A 23,454-nucleotide genomic window follows, 5' to 3' on the forward strand; every position below is an offset into this window, starting at 1 on the left:
CCCCCTTCACTGGGTCACAGACTATCTCTTCCACCCCTTGATGTGGGATGTAGACTGTTCACCTGGGCCACCCAGGTAAGCAGCCTATGTCCTGGGGTGAGGGGGAGAAGCCTATAATGCGGAGGAGGGGGGAAGCCCAAGAGTGGCAGCCCAGTAGCGGTTCCTGTGCATGCTTATGTGCACAGATTGTCATTTACGCCCTAAAAAGTGCGGTAGAATATAACTTTTTCATGTTATTAGTCACAATTTGTTGTCGTTTTCTGCTAAAATGCAGTAGGCGAGGTGGATAATGTGCATTTTGCAACAACAATATCCTATGATGATAGTTAGGTAAAGTGAGGGATCCTTGCTGATATACTTCCACTTCAGTGTGAATAATGTATAAATTAATTTTGAACAGTAAGAGATAAACAACATAATGGGCCAATGAGAGCTGAGAGGGGCCTGGGTTACTGGTGGGGAGGTGTGTCCAAAGCCAGGAGGCATGTCCATGACCCCTCCAAGAAGAAAAGAAAAAAAATACTATGAGGCAGCGCTGCACAACATTTGTCCCCCTCAGCAGCTGACTATGGGGGTCATTCATATCTGATTGCTGCTGTGCGTTTTTGCACATCGGGCGATCGGATCCGAACCGCGCATGCATCTGAGCCGCAATGCGCACGCGTGTCGGGCAGCTATAATGGGCATCGGCTGTCAGCGACGGTACGGTGCGAAGGACCCATTTGCACAGGTGTTTGCAAGGGGATTGACAGGAAGAGGCCGTTTGTGAGTGGAAACTGTCTGTTTTCCGGAAAAACGCAACCGGGCTCAAGTGTTTTCAGGGAGGGTGTCTGACGTCAGCTTTGACCCCAATCAGTAGGATTCAATTGCACTGGAAGAGTAAGTCCGGGGCTGCGCAGAGACTGCACAAACTGATTTTGAGCAGCTCTGCTACACATAGGATCGCACACTTGCACAGCGATAATACACTCCCCCTGGACTATCTGATCGCAGGACTGCAAAAAACGCAGCCCAGCGTTCAGATCTGAATTAGGCCCTATGTCTCCTCCTGCAAGTATGAGTTTAGTGAATCAGTAGTACCCCAGCATTCCATCCCTCTTGGTGCCCGTGCTTGATACTAACCTTGAATGTAGAAATCTGCAGATGAGGAACTCCCTACATTGTTGTGTGCAATGCAGGAGAACATTCTATAGATCTCCTTAGCTTTGATTACAAACGTGCTTTGTCCAGTTTAAATTAGTAACAAAGTTTTGTCCTTCATCCAGTAGTGCCACTCCCTTGATTGGCTAAGTGTTACAGTGCTGCCAATCACCTGCTCCCAAACACTTCTAAGGTGAGAATTGTGGGAACGGCGGCTTTGTGGCTAACCACAAGGTTAATAGAGGTCAATCACAAGATTGAGCAAATCCTTCTGCACCGATTGTTGGGAGGAGTTGGTTAAATCAAGAGTTTCTTACTACTGAAATTTTACATTTTGTAAACCTCTAGTACACGTTCTTTCAATGAATCAGCTTTGAGATAACATTTATCAATTGCATTCTATAAAATGTTAGGTACAAGCTGGTTAGTTGCTATGAGCAACTTCTTCACTTGTCCGCTTTTACTTTATTTACTTTTATTTATTTTTTTATTTTTTTTATTCACTCCTGATACATCAGCCCCTTATTTTTTATGTTTTTTACAGTTGGTTCAAGCAATAGACATTCTCTGCATGCTCCTGGATTACTGACCTTCAATGTAGACCTCTTCAGAGGGGGAACTCCCAGCCCTGTTGTGTGCGATACAAGAGTAGATTCCATTATTCTTTTCCGTTTTGATTACCAGTAGGATCTGTCCGGTTTCATTTGGTAGCAAAGAGTTATTCTTCATCCAGCTGTAGTGCGTCACGTTGGGTCTGCTGCTCAGGAAATCACACTTCAGCTCAGTGACTCCGTCTTTGGGTTCAGATTGAATAATGTGAACTTTGATAGGAGCATCTACAGAGCAGAAACAGAGTTAAGGATATCACAAAACACAATCTAATTTAGAATACACAGAAGTTTTTAGTTGAAGATTTCTAATCTACATCAAGATATTGTAGAATTAAATTGTCCTCTTTCTACTTTATCATTATTTTTTATTTCACGTCTGCTGTCATCTCACCATGGGGGTCATTCCGAGTTGATCGCTAGCTGCATTTGTTCGCAGCGCAGCGATCAGGCTAGAAAATGGCAGTTCTGTGCATGCGTATGCGGCGCAATGCGCAGGCGCGACGTACTATTACAACGAACGATGTAGTTTTGCACATGGTCTAGCATTTTAGTTGCACTGGTTGCCGCAGAGTGATTGACATGAAGTGGGCGTTTCTGGGTGTCAACTGACCGTTTTCAGGGAGTGTTCCGAAAAACGCAGGTGTGCCAGGGAAAATGCAGGCGTGGCTGGGCGAACGCTGGGCGTGTCTGTGACGTCAAATCCGGAACTGAGTAGTTTGAAATGATCGCAAGCGCTGAGTAGGTTTTGAGCTACTCTGAAACTACACAAAAAGTTTTTGCAGGCGCTCTGTGATACAACTGTTCGCACTTCTGCTAAGCTAAAATACACTCCCAGTGGACAGCGGCATAGCGTTTGCACGGCTGCTAAAAACTGGTAGCGAGCGATCAACTCGGAATGACACCACATGTATGTTGTAAAAAGTGACCACCCCCTAAATGCCTGATGTCATGATGATGCACAAATGACATCATTATGTTACATAAAGGGGGCAAGGCAGGCAGTACTGGTAAGGGCAGCACCGACCGGGGTGTCTGCTGTATAGGCTGCAGCGTGCCTTTCTGGAGGGTCTAAAGGACGTTCTTGTGCTGCTGTAGCAGCAATCCTGGCTGCTGCATGCCTTTTTAGGCAACCTGCTAGCCAGAAGCAAGGGCTGTGGGTGGCAACAGTGCCGCGAACAGATCACTGCGCTTTTTGTGTTGAGATACTGGTCTCACACCCTAGTTATCGCCCTGATTGTAGAATGTGTTAATTAACAGAATACCAGCAGAGTTTTCATGCCACTAAGGATGCTTGTAGAGGATATCCTGTAGAACAGTACAAGGCCTACTTATCAAGAGTGACTGATTTAAAAAAATAAAGTTCTATCATGGCTTATCACAACTTATTACATCTATAGAACATTTTTTTTCAGCCCAATGCATTGATAGTCCTACCTGCCAGTCACAGACACTACAGGCAGTCCCATTGGGAGGTGTTTCCTCCTGCCGGGACTGCACGACCAGGCAGCGAATAGCAGACAGCTGGCTTCCTGCTGAAAGCCACTCCCTACCTTTTGTGAAGCCCAATCCGGCTTCTATGGGCTACATCTGATGCAGTCCACAGAAGCTGGGGTTTTGCGCATGCACAGTTGCACTGCAGCTTCTGCACATGCACACATCCCGGCACCTGCTAAATCCATTGAAATTCTTTCCTCACCGGGCACATGGGTTGCGACTATTAAAAGTAAACAGGAACTGCGTCTGGTAACTGACATAGCCAAACAATTTCATGACTGGAATAGGCTGCTCAAATGTCTTCAGCATCTGTTGAGAAAACAACTCACATTTGCTTTTATACTGGACCATGAGATTGGATTTTTCCCAAGTTTAAACAAGTAGCCGGTTGTTGATTTGTGATCCCTGTAAACACCTGCTTAATCTCCATCTATATATCCCTGTAATTCAACTTTACTCTCTACTGAGAATATCAGGTTCAAGTCCTACTTGTGTCCTGCAAACTGGTTAAATAAAAAATGTCGATCTTCTTGCTTTATGTGGATTACTAAGTAGTGTGTCACCTTTCCCAGGTCTTTAGTACCAATGGGGGTAATTCCGAGTTGATCGCAGCAGCAAGTTTGTTAGCAATTGGGCAAAACCATGTGCACTGCAGGGGGGGGGGGGGGAGCAGATATAACATTTGCAGAGAGAGTTAGATTTAGGTGGATTATATATTTCTGTGCAGAGTAAATACTGGCTGCTTTATTTTTACACTGCAATTTGAATTTCAGTTTTGAATACACCCCACCCAAATCTAACTCTCTCTGTATATGTTATATCTGCCCCTGCAGTGCACATGGTTTTGCCCAACTGCTAACAAATTTGCTGCTGCGATCAACTCAGAATTAGGCCCAATGTTTGAGTCTAGAACTTCTTAATGGGCAAAAATCAAATAATTCACATACAAAAACAGATACATTCATTGCCGTTGCTCAAACTTTGAGTATAGGCATGGATCAGCTTTTCTTCTTATAACTTTTTTCCCCCCAATAAAGCTTCCTTCATTTTACAATTCTGGGCTGTTGCCAATTGCTTAAGACCAAAGAGGGATTTTTTTGTCATTTGCAAACAAGGAATCTGACTTTTAATTACAATTACAATCATAATGATAAGTGCTATCATGGTGAGACTTCAAAAAGAAAGAATAATGCTGATGCATTCTCTATAGTACTAATCACTGCTATTATAATTATATATATAATGACCTCTACAATCTAGGTGCTTGGCATACTTTTTGGCCAAAAAATATGGGCCCACCAATCAGCATCCAAGTGACCTCATCTGTTGGGTCCCTAACACTAAGTTTAATTCCATGGTCTCGGACCCCACCAATCACTGGCATATCTATAATGGGTGCACACGGGACCCTGCGTCCAGAGGGGGCCCACACCCCACACACTGCACCCATGTCTTCTATACTTACCTTTACGGCATCCATCAGAGACTGTGTGTGGTCCCCCTCCTCTCCCGTAGTCGTCACTGTCGCTGATTGCACACTGAGCGCCAGAGACTCTGGCATAGTTCCAGAGTCTACAGCGCATGCGCAGGACTCCGTAAAAATGGCGCAGATCCATTTTTTGGAGTCCTGCGCATGCGCTGGAGACTCACGGTGACGGCTACGGGAGAGGAGGGGGCCCACACACGGAGTCTGCACACGGGTCCCTTGCTCTCTAGAAATGCCGCTGCCACCAATCCAGCAAAACCAAACTTCCCCAAGATACCACACTAGTAATAGGCTAAGGTGTTAGTAAGTGTTAATAAGAAAGAAGAAAAAGCTATGTGTTAAGGCAGGGCTGGCCAAACCAGTCCTCGAGATCTACCAACAGTACACATTTTCCAGACCACCTAGCTGGTGCACAGGTGTAGTCATTACTAATTAAGTTGTGCTGCATTCATTCCTAACTGACCATTCTACAGATCTCCAGGAGGCCTGGAAAACATGAACTGTTGGTAGATCTCGAGGACCGGTTTGGCCTGCCCTGTGTTAAGGAGTGTTACATAGGTTAGAGGTATTAATTTGAATGCTAATAAGTGTTATATTATAAAAAAAAAAAAAAAAAAAGGTGCTGAACCAAGTGTTACAATGTGACTCCCAAAAGTGGCCCAGCCACACAAACTCAGGGGGTCCTGTGCCCCAAACTCATCCATAAAACTGTCAAATTGTATACATTTATTCAGGACATACCAACATGTTGCCTTTCCCAATCTGCAGTCTGTGAATGTTAGTGATCGTTACTAATTAAAACACCTAGGACAGGTGGTCGGGGTGCCAATCCAAGCTGAAGGAGTCTCGGCCTTCAAATGTACTATGGTGGTGATCGCAGCTGGAAATTTTTTAGCAGTTGGGCAAAACCATGTGCACTGCAGGGGAGGCAGATATAACATGTGCAGAGAGAGTTAGATTTGGGTGAGTTATATTTTTTCTGTGCAGGGTAAATACTGGCTGCTTTATTTTACACTGCAAATTAGAGTGCAGATTGAACACACCCCACCCAAATCTAACTCTCTCTGCACATGGTATATCTGCCTCGCCTGCAGTGCACATGGTTTTGCCCAACTGCTAAAAAATGTCCTGCTGCAATCAACTTGGAATTACCCCCTATGTACACTATATAGAATATATGAGGGAGGGAGACATTGGGCTATACACCCTAACTGCAAACATAATGAAAGGTGCTATAATGCTGAGACTTGTAGTTCCACACAGACAGAAATAATAATGCAGATGTACACTCTACAGTACCAAGCATTGCTAATCAGAATAATTATAATGAACTCTGCAATCCAACATAGAGCAAATTTGAGGTGTTTGGCATACTGTACTTTAATTAATACATCTTTTTCGAATCTGCATATGCTTTTTGCGCAAACATGCCCTTCCTCAGCTTGGTATACATTGCATCGGCCCTGGCCCACGACAAAGCTAAGGGGTCTATTGACATTTTCCCGTACTTTTGTAGAAATTATGTATCAAGGCCATTCATTATAAAGGTAATACAGTGTCACGACTGAGGTTATTTGTGAACCCGGACTAGTACTGGACACTGGGTTTGGTCTTGAGCACAGTAGACAGAATTGGTCCGGCTTAGTGAATGATCCGCTCATCCAGACGTGGCAGTACTTTATGGGAAAGGTGACCAGCTATGGGTACTGGAACACTGGTGGTGGAAGCCACCAGTGCAATGGGTAGCTGGGTTGTCACCTAATGGAGAGTCACGTGACAACTGGTGAGTTGACGGAATGCTGGGAGGATCAGCAATGTAGGAAAGTCACAGATCGCTGGCTGGAACCAACGTGATAGCTGTCAATGAGGCTGAGGACAACAGCAGTACTTGAAGATGAAGCTGAGGATGTCAGCGATACTTGTACACAAAGCCGAGAATGTCGGTAATGCTTGTAGCAGAAGCTGAGGACGTCAGCATTACTTTAACCAAAGCTGAGAATGTCAGCAACACAGTTTTCCAGATGCTGGGGAGCTGAGGTAGTGCAATGGGGATTCCATATGCTGTACAGTGCAGTGTCGGCACGGCTGGTTTCCCAGTAGCTGTGATGTGGTGGTTCTGCACAATGGATACTGCAATGTTGTAGGCAGCAGTGGCAGGTTTTCCAGATACTATGGTGCGCTACATTGCGCAGCAGAGAACTGGAAGCTGGCAAGAACCAGCAAAGTCTCTAAGGCTGCTAGGGATATAGGACTGTCCCTCTGGTTCTCTGGAGGACTTCCAGTGAGTCTGGAGATGCCAGAATGTAGTGGCAGCAATGGCCCTTTAAATCAACCAGGGAGTCAGGCAGTGCACGACATGACAATTACAAATGTTACTAGGGATATAGGATAGTCCCTCTGGATCACTGGAGGACTTCCAGTGAATCTGGAGCTGCCGGGATATAGTGGCATCGATGGCACTTTAAATCATCCAGGAAGTCCGGCAGTGCGGGGGATGGTAACTTGCACAGAGTCTATTACCAGCAGGAGATTCTGGAGCTCACTCCAGGCTGAGAGACACCAAAGCACTGACAGCTTGCTAGTGCATGAGACCTGGAACTTATACCCAGTGTTTACAGCTGAGTGGATGAGCGGCTCACTTGATGCGGAAGTGAATCCAGATTGGACCCTAGAAGGTCAGCTGACCAGAAACTGTCATGGCGACGTCCATAGCTGGTTTTGGAGGGAACTCTGGCATGGTGTGTGCATAGACAGGCAATAATGACCACAGGTCCTGAGAGCACAGGAAGGCATATCTGGTAACCACGGGACTTGTAGATGCTGGCACGGAAGTATAGGACAGCATGAGAATCCTCAATAATTGCTATGCAGGCGCACCATGCAGAGACTTGCTGAGTTCTGAATTCACACAGAAGGTTAATCAATACAGATGCACTCGTTAGCAGAGAGTGAGCTCAGCACACAAAGAACTCATCCTACTGGTGAGCTGTTTATCCCAGACAGCAGAAAACATGCAGGTTACAGGACAGATGGCAGAGGTAAGTCACCAAATGATATGATTTTAATCAGGATTGTGACATACAGGAGATATCATGGATATCTCCTGCTTACCTTTTTGGACAGTTCTGACCCAGTGCCCCCCATACTATTGTACGAGGACCTACATTTTCAGGTCTCTCCACCCCTGTTTGGTTCCCTCTGATGACCATCAGGAGCTTAGTGTGCATACATAAACCCTAGTTCACACATGTATTAGCACTGCTGAGTCAGACTCAGCAGTGTAAACATTCACTGCTATGGAATTAGTAGAAGTGATAGGGATCGTAGGGGCGGCTTATGTTTGGATCAACTGACTCAGCACCAGAGCAATGTTGAGTTGTTCCAGCGTTTTAGTATCCACCGATGCTATTTGCAGCAAGTTGGATTCTAAATTAGCATGTTAGTGCTTAATGATAGTCCCCAAAATGATGTACTACTCCCCATAGTTGCAAAAATAGATAGCTGCATAAAAAAATCAAAAACAGTACAATAAATGATTAAATGCAAAGATGCCAACTGATAAAAAAAAGTATTAATACCTACAACAGAATTACACAAAATTATGTCTGCTGTATAATTATAGTATATATACTGAATATGTATGTAAGTGCTGATTTTGTATACGTACATTGCACAGGAATCTCTGTTAGCGCAGACTCTCCACTACCCACGTCATTTATTGCAGTACAGGAATAGGGCTCCATGTCCCATGTCACATTCTTCACTATGAGTATTTGTTGCCGGACTTGTAATTTAGCTTTATTCTTCCCTCTGTACCATTCATATTTAGATACGGCTGGCTTGGAGTTTCTGCTTCCGCATGATAAATGCGCATCACCTCCTGGTGTTAGAACAGATGTGACAGTCACACCTTTTGGTGGGACTGTGAACAAAAAAGAAACACCTTAAACTGTGCTATCACAACAGTAACAAAGTCATTATGATGTTACATGAATTTAAGAATTATCCTCACAATATCAATTTAATATTTGTCCTTTATTTTTCATAAAACATCTTCTACCACAAATACTGCAGGTCTATTTCTGACAGAGAACAGGGGGTTATGGGTCGATGTAGATGGACATATGATTTCTTTATTTTTATTATTTCGATTGATAAATGGATTTATGTAGCACATAAATTATTAATTAATCCTGCTCTTTGCAGAAGGGAACAAGTCAGGCCCTCTCACTTATTGCAGACATGCAGCAGCCACATGTCAATATTCCTAGGACACACCCATTTTTAATAGAACTCCACCCACCGCAAAGGACAGCTCTTATAGGGAGAGATGTCCTCTGCTGGCATCTTCATGCATACAGCAATTAATAAATGCTGATATACATGCGATGAGTGGCGGGATCCATTGCTTTGATACTTTGATGCATCCCACCCAAGAAGAGATACAGAACACAATCTCTGTGCTGCGACCAACTTCAAAAACAGCTCTCTCCTTTTCTCATGCCAGTTACCATCATCTTCTCTTTGTCAACATGTCCTACTACCCATGCTATTCACATATCCCCTAAGGCCTCTCTTGCTAATTATAAGCCTTAAGCACTTGACTCTCTCAGTTTCTCCTCTTTGTTCACCATTACCACCATCTCCTGCCTTCCCATTGTCTACCTCTACAATTGTGCTCTCACCACTTCCCTGGTTTTTGCTGCACTATACAGTAAGTCACCATTAGATCAAGAAGGTCCCCTCCTCAACCTTGGCACCCAACCCTGACCCACTTTCTCCAAAATTTCTAATTCACAACTGAGTGTCTCTGGAAAAAGTGTCACTCCCTCACTACTTTAAGTCTCTCATCTTGTCATAGCACATCAGACACTGGCATTCACTTACCGGGTCTGGCAGTGCTAGGGTCCTGGGTGGTGGCAAGTAGTGGACAGGAAGTCCCTGATGCCCACTGCTGAGGTCTCTGATCCAGGATCCCCTCCTCTGGCTTATTTTCCGGTATGCGGCAATGCCTCCCACAGGGACACGCGCGTGTCGCTGTACCAGATTTAATGGGATAGGCGCGCCAAATGTCACATTGTGCTTGGTTCGAATTTTGAGTCTCTGAGCACTGAACAGTGCCAGAGTGTAGGCTCTAATACCTTGCTCCAATGTTGTCTTGTGCTACCCAGCGTTCTACCTTCCTGTGCTCCATTCCTGCCTCCTTAGTGCCTTGTTCCAGCTATCTGCCTTCCTTCCCTCTGCTCCGTTCTCAGTTCCTGCCATCCTAGTGTCTGCTACTGATCTACCCATCCAGCATTGACCATGTCTGTGTCAGTTATCTTCATGTTTAACAACTCACAGTAAATTATTATACAAGCTTCATACTTGGGAAACCAGGCAGAGTTCTGCATCCTGTGTTTTGGTGCAGAAAAGCTGAAATCACCTTGCGGGGGTCCCTGGTGAACATCACTAGCATGTTAGACTCCGCACCTCTGTATTGGGTCTCTGCCAATACCTAAAGTATGGGTTGCATCCTCAAACCACCAGAGAGTTTGTGACACATCTCCACCCAATCATCCAACCTAGTCCACCTTTGTTTGCCACCTTCACCTCCCTCCCGATTCCTTGTACCCTCTCTACACTTGACTTTTCCACCCACATAACCACCAAAATAGATTCCATTCACTGTGGCATCTCCACTTCTGCCTCCCACCCCCTCAATAACAGCAATCCTTATCTACATTTTCTTCTTCAAGCTCTTCTCCTCTCCTTCCACCTGCCTTCTTGACTGTAAGCCCTCTCACCAGATCCTCACTCTCGATGCCTGCTCATCCATCACCCACCAGCTTACTCTATCCCTCACATATGGAACATTATCCTCTTCTTTCAAACATGGCCCAGTCTCTCCCATCCTCTCCCTTTTTTTTAAATACTGCCCATCTCTCTTCTCCACTACACCTCCAAACTTCTTGAGTAGGGTTATATATAAATGACTCACTTTGTTCCTCTCATTCCATTGCTTCCTTGGCCCTCTTCAATCAAGTTTTTGAACTATGTATTCAACCAATACTGCCATCACTATTACTGCATTTGAATCCCCTCCTATTACAAATACTTCACTCTGTTGGTCTTCATGAGTCAATACTTTCATTGTTCACCTCCAACTTGGTCAAATGCTCCTTCTCTGTCTCCACACCCGCCTCCACCTCCTCTGCTCTTCCAGTAGTATCCCCAAATCTCTGTGCTTGACCCCTTTCTCTTCTTTCTCTACAAATGTTTCCTCTGTGAGCGTCTCAGTTCTTTATTAAAAAACAGTAATGCAAATACATTCTAAAAGTTTGGGAATCATATAAATAATCACAAAATTACTTGATCCAGAACTATATATTATCCAAAACAATAGATCCTAATATTTTTATATTGGGCCTGATATAGGGGGTAATTCAGAACTGATCGTAGATGTGCTAAATTTAGCACATCTATGATCAGTTTCTCTGACATGCGGTGGGACACCAAGCACAGGGCTAGTCCACCCTGCATGTCAGGCCATACCCCCCCCCCCCCCACAAGGGTGCAAAAGCATCGCACATCGGCTACGCTTTTGGCCCCGACGAGTAGCTCCCTGCCTGCGCAGCATAGCTGTGCTGTCAGGCGGCTACCCAGCATGTGCCGGGCCCGCCCCCACAATGGTTTGGACATACCTGCGTTGTTCGGACCGCGCCCCCGTAGCTCTTCCGTTGGCATGCCCCCTCCCACCCCGCGGCCGCCTTTGCCTGTGAATCAGGCAGAGGCGATCGCAGCCCTGAGATGCTGTTAGCACTCCACAAAGGGCTTCAGACTGCGGCCGCTGCAGTGATCCAGTCTGAACTACCCACTTAGAGGTGTGGGCAATTCCAATGCTGGGCATTCCTGGGTAGTGACTGGGAGGTGGCTAAATGATACTAGTTTTGCTGACAGCTAACCTTCACCTACCATAGAGCAGCTCTGATAGTGTGAATGTTGGTGGCATCTAAAGACGTACCAGGCCATAGTATGGACAGTCCTTGCATATTCATTTGCACGGATGTACACAAGAGAAGGACTTTGTAGCTGCAATTTCATAAAGTCACAGACGGATGACTGCTATAAGATGCGCCCATATCTTCCTTCACCTCTGTGAATCAGGCCCAGCATGTTCAAACTGTGTTTTTGTCATAATTTACCCATAATACGTGCATTTTATGTTCAATATGATTTTTGCCTGGGATCTGCTATCACTGAGTAAATATACAGAACCCCATCATGTTTAAAATGTCAATTATCTTAATTTAGCCATAAAATACCTACATTTGATGATCAATACAGCTTCATTCTGGATTCTTAGTCCATTAGGATAGGTGGCGGTGCATTGAACGATTGCCCCATCGTCCACATATGTAGGAATATAAGTAAGTTCTGATACTTCTCTCCAGTTCCCTCCAGATAATGTTACTGATTGTCTATTGGTCGGTCCAGGTTTGTTCCATTCTAGAGAAGGAGGGTTGCTGGCACACGTGTGATCTGCATAGCAACGGATAATGGTGGCAATTCCTTCCGTCATATCGCCAGACCCGCGTAGTACAGGCTTTGCTGGGGAATCTGAGAAATATTAATATAAATGTTAGAGCTAATTTCTCACAACTATTTATTTTTTAATTTTATTTAAATAAAAAAAAAATTAATCCTCTGTTACCAATAGTAACTCTTTTCTCCAGGGAACCCACCATATGATGTACATATTCATCATTATACTGACTAGCATACTGTATAGCCTGAAGCTTTGCTGTTCTCTTCCAGTGTTGTGTGTTGTCACTATAGTAGGAAAGAATGAATGCTGGAGTTCTGGCTGAAAGATTGGAGCTATGTCAGATATCCCATTTCAGCCAATTAAGTATGACGGCTTCACTTGTGCCTACATTCTATTTGCACTTTTATGGCATTGCATATAACCAGCATAGGCGTGCGCAGCACATTTTATTAGGGGGTGCACCGTTGGAGGGGCGTGTCTAGCACCATCTATTGACGGTCAACGCAATATAAAATATCCACCCTTGTACTAATCCTAATAAAGCAGATACATTGTCAGATTTTGTGGTGTGCACCAAACAAACACCCCTGATGGCACTCACTGCAATTACACTACTCCTCCTCAGCCTGGTCTGGCTCCCCCTCTCTTTCCCCTGCAAGCTGCAGCAGCTTACTTACAAGTCAGTCACTCACTGACACTGACAGTCGCAGACTAGTACTGCTGCTGTCGGAAAAACTAGTGACGTGCCAATGCTGCTGCGGACAGCCTGCCAGTATTGAATTTGTCTTCCTAAGAGGAACGCTGGCTGCATGCTGATCATCATCAGTGGCTGGTGTTGGCATAGCATAGAAGGAGAGAGGTGGGCGAGTGTGACGGGTGGGCGTGCTAGCAGCATGACGTAATCACGTCACATCACGCTGTTTTTGTACATGGAGGTGGAGCCGGGAGTTTGAAAGCCGGTGGCAGTGGCACCCTTGATTAACCCAGGTGTCCGGTCAGTACTGCAGTCCTGACAGGGTGCAGCGCAGAGGGGACAGTAATCAGCCTGCTTGGCGATCACTGCATCAGGCATGTGAGATCGGGGTGCCGGACATTAGGGGGTGCCTGTGCGCACCAGGCACCCCCCCTGCGCACACCTATGATAACCAGAGGCAGCTCTAGACCCTGGGCTGCAGCGCTGACTACATACAGTAGTATTGGGGGAACCGGTAAGCACATATAAACATACATGCAGAGATATATGTAACATATGTGCTGGCAGCGGGTCTCCAGGGATCAGCAGCGCTGTGTCTATCACAGGTGTCGTGCAGCACACTGGACTCAGCATTCGGCATAACTCTCCTTTTAAGTCCACCCCCAGACTCCCATTGGCTAGGTTTCAATAGAGTCTGGGGGCGGGCTTTGAAGGAGAGTGAAGTCGAATGCTGTGTCCCGGGGCAGTGGCGACTGTGATAGACACAGCGATTCTGCTCCCTGGTGAACTGCCGCCACTAACTGGATCCCTCCCTGCATTATGCATACCTCCCAACGTGACCCTCTCCAGGAGGGACAGAATGCTCTGCTCCTGGACTTCCCTCTTAATTTGTTATTGCCATCACCTGTGCTGTAACACCTTTCTTATCCATTAACCTGTTCAACACAGATGCCAGCAATCACAGAGAAATGGAAAAGTACAGAAGTAGAGCAACGTGTCCCTCCTGGAGAGGGTCATGTTGGGAGGTATGATTATGTAGTTGGCGCTGCAGCCACCGTGGAATATAACCACCTCTGAACCCAATTGAATAATAACACAACACACCATAGCTGGCGGTAAGAAGGTCCAGATAGTGATGAGCGAGTTCGGTTCCTCGGAATCCGAACCCGCCCGAACTTCAGCTTTTTTACACGGGGCCGAGCAGGCTCGGATCCTCCCGCCTTGCTCGGTTAACCCGAGCGCGCCCGAACGTCATCATCCCGCTGTCGGATTCTCGCGAGGCTCGGATTCTATCGCGAGACTCGGATTCTATATAAGGAGCCGCGCGTCGCCGCCATTTTCACACGTGCATTGAGATTGATAGGGAGAGGACGTGGCTGGCTTCCTCTCCGTTTATAGAGAAGAGAGTAGAGAGTTAGAGTCTGAGACACTTTACTAATTTTGGGGAGCATATTAGGACTGGAGTACTACTACTTGCTGATAGTGTGACCAGTGACCACCAGTTTAATTAATCCGTTCTCTGCCTGAAAAAAAACGATACACAGTGTGACACAGTCACATACCATATCTGTGCTCAGCTTCAGTGTGCTGCATCATATGTAATACTGTATATCTGACTGTGCTGAGTGCTCACTGCTCACACAGCTGAATTGTGGGGGAGACTGGGGAGCAGTTATAGCAGGAGTACATATTTTAAGTACAGTGCACACTTTTGCTGCCAGAGTGCCACTGCCAGTGTGACTGACCAGTGACCACTGACCACCAGTATATTGTGATTGTCTGCTGACCACCAGTATATTGTGATTGTCTGCCTGAAAAAGTTAAACACTCGTCGTGTGGTGTTTTTATAAACGCATTCTGCAGACAGTGTCTAGCAGGTCCGTCATTACATTATATACCTGTCCGGCTGCAGTACTAGTGTGATATATATATATTTTAATTTTATCTCATTATCATCCAGTCTATACTAGCAGCAGACACAGTACGGTAGTCCACGGCTGTAGCTACCTCTGTGTCGGCAGTCGCTCGTCCATCCATAATTGTATACCACCTACCCGTGTTTTTTTTTTTTTCTTCTTGATACTAGTAGCTTACTTTAGGAGTCTGCAGTGCTGACAGACAGTGTCCAGCAGGTCTGTCATTATCATTATATATACCTGTCCGGCTGCAGTAGTGATATATATATATATATATATATATTTATATATATTTTGAATCATTATCATCCAGTCTATACTAGCAGCAGACACAGTACGGTAGTCCACGGCTGTAGCTACCTCTGTGTCGGCAGTCGCTCGTCCATCCATAATTGTATAACACCTACCCGTGTTTTTTTTTTTTCTATCTTCTTGATACTACTAGCTTACTTTAGGAGTCTGCAGTGCTGACAGACAGTGACCAGCAGGTCCGTCATTATCATTATATACTGGATTCCAGTGGGGACGAATTGATAATCTGTGAGGAGGTGGATGTACACGGTGATATATCGGAGGATGATGATGAGGTGGACATCTTGCCTCTGTAGAGCCAGTTTGTGCAAGGAGAGATTAATTGCTTCTTTTTAGGTGGGGGTCCAAACCAACCCGTCATTTCAGTCACAGTCGTGTGGCAGACCCTGTCACTGAAATGATGGGTTGGTTAAAGTGTGCATGTCCTGTTTATACAACATAAGGGTGGGTGGGAGGGCCCAAGGACAATTCCATCTTGCACCTCTTTTTTCTTTAATTTTTCTTTGCGTCATGTGCAGTTTGGGGAGTATTTTTTTGAAGGGCCATCCTGCGTGACACTGCAGTGACACTCCTAGATGGGCCAGGTGTTTGTGTCGGCCACTAGGGTCGCTTAGGTTACTCACACAGCTACCTCATTGCGCCTCTTTTTTTTCTTTTTTGCGTCATGTGCTGTTTGGGGAGTAGTTTTTTGAAGGGCCAGCCTGCGTGACACTGCAGTGCCACTTCTAGATGGGCCAGGTGTTTGTGTCGGCCACTATGGTCGCTTAGGTTACTCACACAGCTACCTCATTGCGCCTCTTTTTTTTCTTCTTTGCATCATGTGCTGTTTGGGGAGTCATTTTTTGAAGGGCCAGCCTGCGTGACACTGCTGTGCCACTCCTAGATGGGCCAGGTGTTTGTGTCGGCCACTAGGGTCGCTTAGCTTACTCACACAGCTACCTCATTGCGCCAATTTTTTTCTTCTTTGCGTCATGTGCTGTTTGGGGAGTCATTTTTTGAAGGGCCAGCCTGCGTGACACTGCAGTGCCACTCCTAGAGGGGCCAGGTGTTTGTGTCGGCCACTAGGGTCGCTTAGGTTACTCACACAGCTACCTCATTGCGCCTCTTTTTTTCTTCTTTGCGTCATGTGCTGTTTGGGGAGTAGTTTTTTGAAAGGCCAGCCTGCGTGACACTGCAGTGCCACTCCTAGATGGGCCAGGTGTTTGTGTCGGCCACTAGGGTCGCTTAGCTTACTCACACAGCTACCTCATTGCGCCTCTTTTTTTCTTTGCGTCATGTGCTGTTTGGGGAGTATTTTTTTGAAGGGCCATCCTGCGTGACACTGCAGTGCCACTCCTAGATGGGCCAGGTGTTTGTGTCGGCCACTAGGGTCGCTTAGCTTACTCACACAGCTACCTCATTGCGCTTATTTTTTTTCTTCTTTGCGTCATGTGCTGTTTGGGGAGTAGTTTTTTGAAGGGCCAGCCTGCGTGACACTGCTGTGCCACTCCTAGATGGGCCAGGTGTTTGTGTCGGCCACTAGGGTCGCTTAGCTTACTCACACAGCTACCTCATTGCGCCTCTTTTTTTCTTTGCGTCATGTGCTGTTTGGGGAGTAGTTTTTTGAAGGGCCAGCCTGCGTGACACTGCAGTGCCACTCCTAGATGGGCAAGGTGTTTGTGTCGGCCACTAGGGTCGCTTAGCTTACTCACACAGCTACCCCATTGCGCCTCTTTTTTTCTTTGCGTCATGTGCTGTTTGGGGGGTGTTTTTTGGAAGGGCCATCCTGCGTGACACTGCAGTGCCACTCCTAGATGGGCCAGGTGTTTGTGTCGGCCACTTGGGTCACTTAGCTTAGCCATCCAGCGACCTCGGTGCAAATTTTAGGACTAAAAATAATATTGTGAGGTGTTCAGAATAGACTGGAAATGAGTGGAAATTATGGTTATTGAGGTTAATAATACTATGGCATCAAAATGACCCCCAAATTCTATGATTTAAGCTGTTTTTAGGTTTTTTTTTAAAAAAACACCCAAATCCAAAACACACCCGAATCCGACAAAAAAAATTAGGTGAGGTTTTGCCAAAACGCGTTCGAACCCAAAACACGGCCGCAGAACCGAACCCAAAACCAAAACACAAAACCCAAAAAATTTCAAGTGCACATCCCTAGGTCCAGATTGTATTTATCACTTCCACATTGCTGAAGGCCCAAGATAAACAATTCCAAACATACTATTCTGTTTGGTAATTGGGGTGTGGTACACCTACCCATCCCATCCACAGGTAGCCACTGATGGGCACACCCAATTCAATGGACTGAGTTCTTCAATCCTACTCATCATGAAGTCACATGCGGTCACTCCTCCCTCTCTAGCAAGTCATCCTCCCATCACAGTGTTAACAAGGCGATTTGGGTATGTCTAGTTTGCAAAATGCATTTCCTGCTACAGCTAGGACCTTCCCCAGGACCCAGCCCACCACCAACTAGCTCATACCGCCCTAACCCATGTAATAAGTCCTCAACAAACCAAACAACATTCATTACAAAGAGAAAGCACATTCCTGAACATTACAGTTTCTTTTCACAAGTCGTCCCCTTCCAGGTCTCCTCCTCTTTGGACCTCCTGTCTCTTTTGAGTAACTTTTAAACCTGCACTGTCTGGTCCATGCCCCCCTGCTCCTGCAGTAACACACGTCCTTGCTGTGACAAAAGCTATTCCTCAGACTAACCCAAGCTTCTACCCCCATTAATACATTGCATATCTACATTGAGACCAGATAGCAGGTCCTCATCTCACATTATCTACAGACGAAAAGCAATAATAAAGGCAAGGATCTTTGCTATGTACTCAGTGGCGCTGAGAGAGGACGGGAGAGGGTACAAATTACCTGGGCCCGGGTCTGATGGAGGGGCTCAGTGGGGGCTCCTGGTCCTGTCCCCCCCCCCTTACCTGAAAGCAGCTTTTCTGCTCAGCCCCAGGGACGTGCAGTCAGGGGAGGCAGGGGGGGCAGTGCCTCATCTTTCATGCTCTCTATCATGCTTAGAGTTCTCATTATAAAAATGATTGGTAGAACACAAAGAAGATATTTATAACTTATAAGCATCTTCTTAGTATTAATGCAATATAGATACAATTTACCAGAGTTGTATGGCTCCTTTAATTGCAGAGAGAGATAGAGATGAGGCAGTGGCAGCCAGAGGCGGATTGGCCATAGAGTTTACAGGGAAGATTCCCGGTGGGCCGACGTACCTGTGGGGCCTGTTTTGTTTGAGGACATGTGGTCCTATTTATAGACATAATGAATAAGATGCAAAATAATTTGCATATATGAAAATTACTGCCACTTAGCCTGTGATTGCAGATGATCTAGTGTATGCTCTGTCTGCCTGCTTGGCTGACATATAAGATTGAGTGAATAGTGATTGGGATATGCGGTTGGTGTAATAAGCAAGAAAATACATTTTTCTAAAGAATGATATAGTTTCCTAAATTCTGAAGGTGTATCATATAATGTGCTCATAATATTTAATTTTATTTATTTGTAACTTCCCCCTTGATGCTGGAAATGCCCACTATCTGGAAAGTCTTGGGGGGAGGGTGCTGCTGCCATGGCCCATGGCTAGACCTTACACCTCTGGTGCTGCCCATGTGGGGCTACTAGTACAAATTTTTCCAGGGCCGCTTTTTGTTCCCAATCCGCCCCTGGTGGCAGCTCAGCCTCATCTCTCACACTGTCAGACACTGCCTGTACAGATGGCCGGGGCTACACAGCGGCCAATCAGAACAGAGAAATGTGAGGCATGCCTCACAGTTGGGGAGTGTGTGAGCTCTGATGGGCAGCTCGGATTGGTCATGTGACCAATGCAGGAAGTGAAGGAAGACAGACCCCGCGCTGAGCAGAGTGGCAGGGGAGGAGGGAAATGGAGACCCGCCGTGTCAGCAGCAGCCATCCGTGCACAGTGACTGGGGTGCGTAGCTGCCAGAACCTGGATTCTGTGTGTGTGTGTGTGTGTGTGTGTGTCATCTGCAGTGTGTGTGTAACATTTGTAGTGAGTGGGGGGACAGGACTGTGTGTGTGTGTGTGTGTGTGTGTGTGTGTGTGTGTCATCTGTAGTGTATGTGTAACATTTGTAGTGAGTGGGGGGACAGGACTGTGTGTGTGTGTGTGTGTGTGGTATCTGTAGTGAGTGTATGGACAGGACTCTATATGTGGGGCGCCTGTAGTGAGTGTGGGGACAGTGTGTGTGTCATCTGTAGTGAGTGAGGGGACAGGACTGTGCGTGTGTGTGTGTGTGTGTGTGTGTGTAGTGAGTGCGGCAACAGGTGTTTGTGAGTGTGGCATCTGTAGTGAGTGTGTGGACAGGTGTGTGTATGTGGCATCTGTAGTGAGTGAGGGGACATGACTGTGTGTGTGTGTGTGTGTGTGTGTGTGTGTGTGCGTGTGAAGGAGAGGGGGCTGCTTCAGCGGCGCCTCCACCAATTATATAGCACTTCTGCGGCTCCAGTCCCCCTCCCTCCTCCTCCTTCTCTGCTGCCCGGGAATGGATCTGCTTACACGAGGAGTCTGACTGCCAGAGGGGAGAGATGGTAAGTATCTCTCTCTCTCTCTCTCTCTCTCTTCCTCTCACTTTCTCTCTCTCTCTCTTCTGTCTGCCACAATGTGTAAAAAGGGGGGTTGGCTGCCGTAATGTGTAAAAAGGGGGATGCTGGCTGCCGTAATGTGTAAAAAGGGGGATGCAGGCTGCTGTAATGTGTAAAAAGGAAGACGCTGTCTGCCGTAATGTGTAAAAAGGGGGACTGTCTGCCATAATGTGTAAAAAGGGGGACGTTGCCGCCTGCTGTAATGTGTAAAAAGGGGGACTGTCTGCCGTAACGTGTAAAAAGGGAACGCTGCATGCTGTAATGTGTAAAAAGGGGGACTGTCTGTGCTGTAATGTGTAAAAGGGGCTCTACCTGGTGTAGTGGCGCTACTGTGCAGCGTAATTTGAATAATGGAGACTACTGTGCACCGTAGTACGAATTTGTATTATTTTGTGGCCACGCCCTTTCCCCATGAAGTCACGCCCCTATATAGTTTCCACGTGCCTGCGGCGTGCACTGCCCCTATCTTGCATAGGGGGTGGGGTCGCCAACGCCGTTTCTTGCACACAGCGCTAAAATGCCTAGTTATGGCACTGGCTGTGACCTGGCTATTACTGTATGTATATTCTCCCTGTGTTTGCATGGATGCAGTGCAGGGACGTAAGAGTTTAATTGTGTAGGGGTGAGACAGGCTCCTGGCACTGAAAGCCACCACCATTTGTCCTCTCCAGCCTCTGACCTCTCCGCACGTCACTGCTCAGCCCAGCACACGCTGCTGTGTGCTGGGCTGCAGTGTGGCCAGGGAAGTGCTTGAAAAAAAAATCTGTCTTTTTTTCTGAGGATGCATGGCCACACCTCCTGTGATTAGGCCATGCCCCCCCTGAAAAGTACCTGGACCCAGCCAGGCTTTCTACTGCCCCGGCTGGGAGGCATGCAATGCTCCTGTGAGTGGGTGCTTCTCATGTGCTAGACACCCCCCCAAAGAGGTGTGACTATGCCCCCAGCATACTGTGGTCACACCCCCTCCAGTGGGAACGCGGGGTCCAGGAAGTTGTTGTACCGAGGCCCATGATTTCTCTTGGCAGCCCTGTATGTACTGTATAAGAGTAAATCTTGGGACCCAGTACAGTGATATCTCCGGGGCCCCTCAGATATATATATTTATACATACATATATATATATATATATATATATATATATATATATATTAAAGCACAACAGAATTTGCTGAGCTATAAGAAACTTTTAATAAATATATGTATATCTCTCCTTTCTCCCCCGCACACACCAGTGTCTCCCTCTCTTCTTCTTCCCACAGACCCATGGCCGCACTGCCCATCTGGCACTTCTGGCAAATGGCAGATGGGTCGATGGGCTTGTGGGCCGGTCCTGTCAGGCAGAGAGCTTACCAGCTCTCTGGCCGCTCCCCCGCCTACCCTCCCGTCTGACTCACAGCACACCCCTGAATTTAGTGCCCACACGCCTCCATACACCGTACACGTCCTTGGCACACGCAACCCACACCGCCTACACTGCACTGCCCTATTTAAACAAGAGGGCACACATCCTTGCCGGGAACTAGGTGGCATTTCCTTGGGGCCCCTCTGATCCTTGGGGCCAGGTACAGGTGTCCCTTTGACCTGCCCTCTCGCCGGCTCTGGCTGCTTAATAGGGGATGTAGTCACCATCCCAGCGGTCGGAATCTCAGAGGTGGGCATATTAACGTCGGGATCTTGGCCGCCAGAATGCCGGCAGGGGGCCCATGACTATTCACACTCATGGGTGTCCACAACACACATAGAGAGGGCATAGAACCTGTGGTGAGTGCAGCGATCCACTGAGCCCAAAAGAGGCTTTATTGCGCTCACCCCCCCCCCAGCCACCATTCCGGCGGCCAGGATACAAACGTCAGTATGACCGTCGGGATCCCGGCTGCCAGTCACATCTACCCAACGCCTTAATAGAGTGTATGTGGGATTCCCACTAGAAGGCCCAGCACCAAAGTAGTATTGTTGTTAGTGTAGAGTATTTAGTATAAGGGGCCTAATTCAGACCTGACCAAAATTTTTCTCGAATCTGCAAAACCATGTGCACTGCAGGGGGGGGCAGATGTAACATGTGCAGAGAGAGTTCGATTTGGGTGGGGTGTGTTCAAACTGAAATCTGAATTGCAGTGTAAAAATAAAGCAGCCGGTATTTACCCTGCACAGAAATAATATAACCCACCCAAATCTAACTCTCTCTGCACATGTTACATCTGCCGCACCTGCAGTGCACATGGGCCCTCATTCCGAGTTGATCGCTCGCAAGGCGAATTTAGCAGAGTTGCACACGCTAAGCCGCCGCCTACTGGGAGTGAATCTTAGCATCTTAAAATTGCGAACGATGTATTCGCAATATTGCGATCACAAACTACTTAGCAGTTTTAGAGTAGCTCCACACTTACTCTGCCTGTGCGATCAGTTCAGTGCTTGTCGTTCCTGGTTTGACGTCATAAACACACCCACTCCTGCGTTTTTTCCGGAAACGGTAGCGTTTTCTTCCACACGCCCATAAAACGCCGTGTTTCCGCCCAGTAACACCCATTTCCTGTCAATCACACTACGATCGCCGGAGCGAAGAAAAAGCCGTGAGTAAAAATACTATCTTCATAGCAAAGTTACTTGGCGCAGTCGCAGTGCGAATATTGCGCATGCGCATTAAGCGAAATTTCACTGCGATGCGATGAAAAATAACGAGCGAACGACTCGGAATGAGGGCCATGGTTTTGCCCATTAGAGAAAGATTTTGGTTTTGCGATCAGGTCTGAATTAGGCCTGAGATTCAGTTGATGTACGAGAAACCCCTTTAACTTAGTTATTGATTATATTAGAATATAGTTAATAGTTTAAAAAGTGTAGATATTGAATCAGTGTTAGTTTTTACTCTACATTAGAATTAAGGGTAAATTAAATTTATTAAAGCTTCTAAAAATTAAAAGTGGTGATGTTGCCCATAGCAACCAATCAGATTATGGCCCTCATTCCGAGTTGTTTGCTCGTTATTTTTTTCTCGCAACGGAGCGATTAGTCGCTAATGCGCATGCGCAATGTCCGCACTGCGACTGCGCCAAGTAAATTTGCTATGCAGTTAGGTATTTTACTCACGTTTTTTTCATCGTTCTGGTGATCGTAATGTGATTGACAGGAAGTAGGTGTTTCTGGGCGGAAACAGGCCGTTTTATGGGAGTGTGCGAAAAAACGCTACCATTTCCGGGGAAAAAGCGGGAGTGGCTGAAGAAACGGGGGAGTGTCTGGGCGAACGCTGGGTGTGTTTGTGACGTCAAACCAGGAACTAAACGGACTGAACTGATCGCAGATGGCGAGTAAGTCTGGAGCTACTCAGAAACTGCTAAGAAGTGTCTAATCGCATTTTTGAGAATCGTTCGTTCGCAATTTTGATAAGCTAAGATACACTCCCAGTAGGCGGTGGCTTAGCGTGTGCAATGTTGCTAAAAGCAGCTTGCGAGCGAACAACTCGGAATGAGGGCCTATGTCTATCATTTTCTAGTATGCAACAGAGAAATGATAAACAGAATCTGATTGGTTGCTATGGGCAACATCACCACTTTTCATTTTTAGAAGATTTAGTAAATTTACCTCTTACTTGAGGACAGTACTTATGTTAACTTTTTTCACAACATTCCGCATGTGGGGGGTCATTCCGAG

The 23,454-nt window shown here is 46.5% G+C and overlaps 1 protein-coding gene across 1 annotated transcript in view; it reads right to left on the minus strand.

Annotated features, from left to right (window-relative positions):
• Window positions 1-23,454, minus strand: part of LOC134965148 (B-cell receptor CD22-like) — a 73,212-nt gene that overhangs the window by 47,829 nt on the left and 1,929 nt on the right. The window contains exons 2-4 of the mRNA XM_063941671.1: window positions 12,040-12,330; window positions 8,399-8,653; window positions 1,731-1,976 (exon numbers count right to left, since the gene is read on the minus strand). Of these exons, the coding sequence (XP_063797741.1) occupies window positions 1,731-1,976; window positions 8,399-8,653; window positions 12,040-12,330 (792 nt within the window). The remainder of the gene's footprint in view (window positions 1-1,730; window positions 1,977-8,398; window positions 8,654-12,039; window positions 12,331-23,454) is intronic.

The sequence above is a fragment of the Pseudophryne corroboree genome, chromosome 10, assembly GCF_028390025.1.
Source record: "Pseudophryne corroboree isolate aPseCor3 chromosome 10, aPseCor3.hap2, whole genome shotgun sequence".
NCBI classification, from domain to species: Eukaryota; Metazoa; Chordata; class Amphibia; order Anura; family Myobatrachidae; genus Pseudophryne; species Pseudophryne corroboree.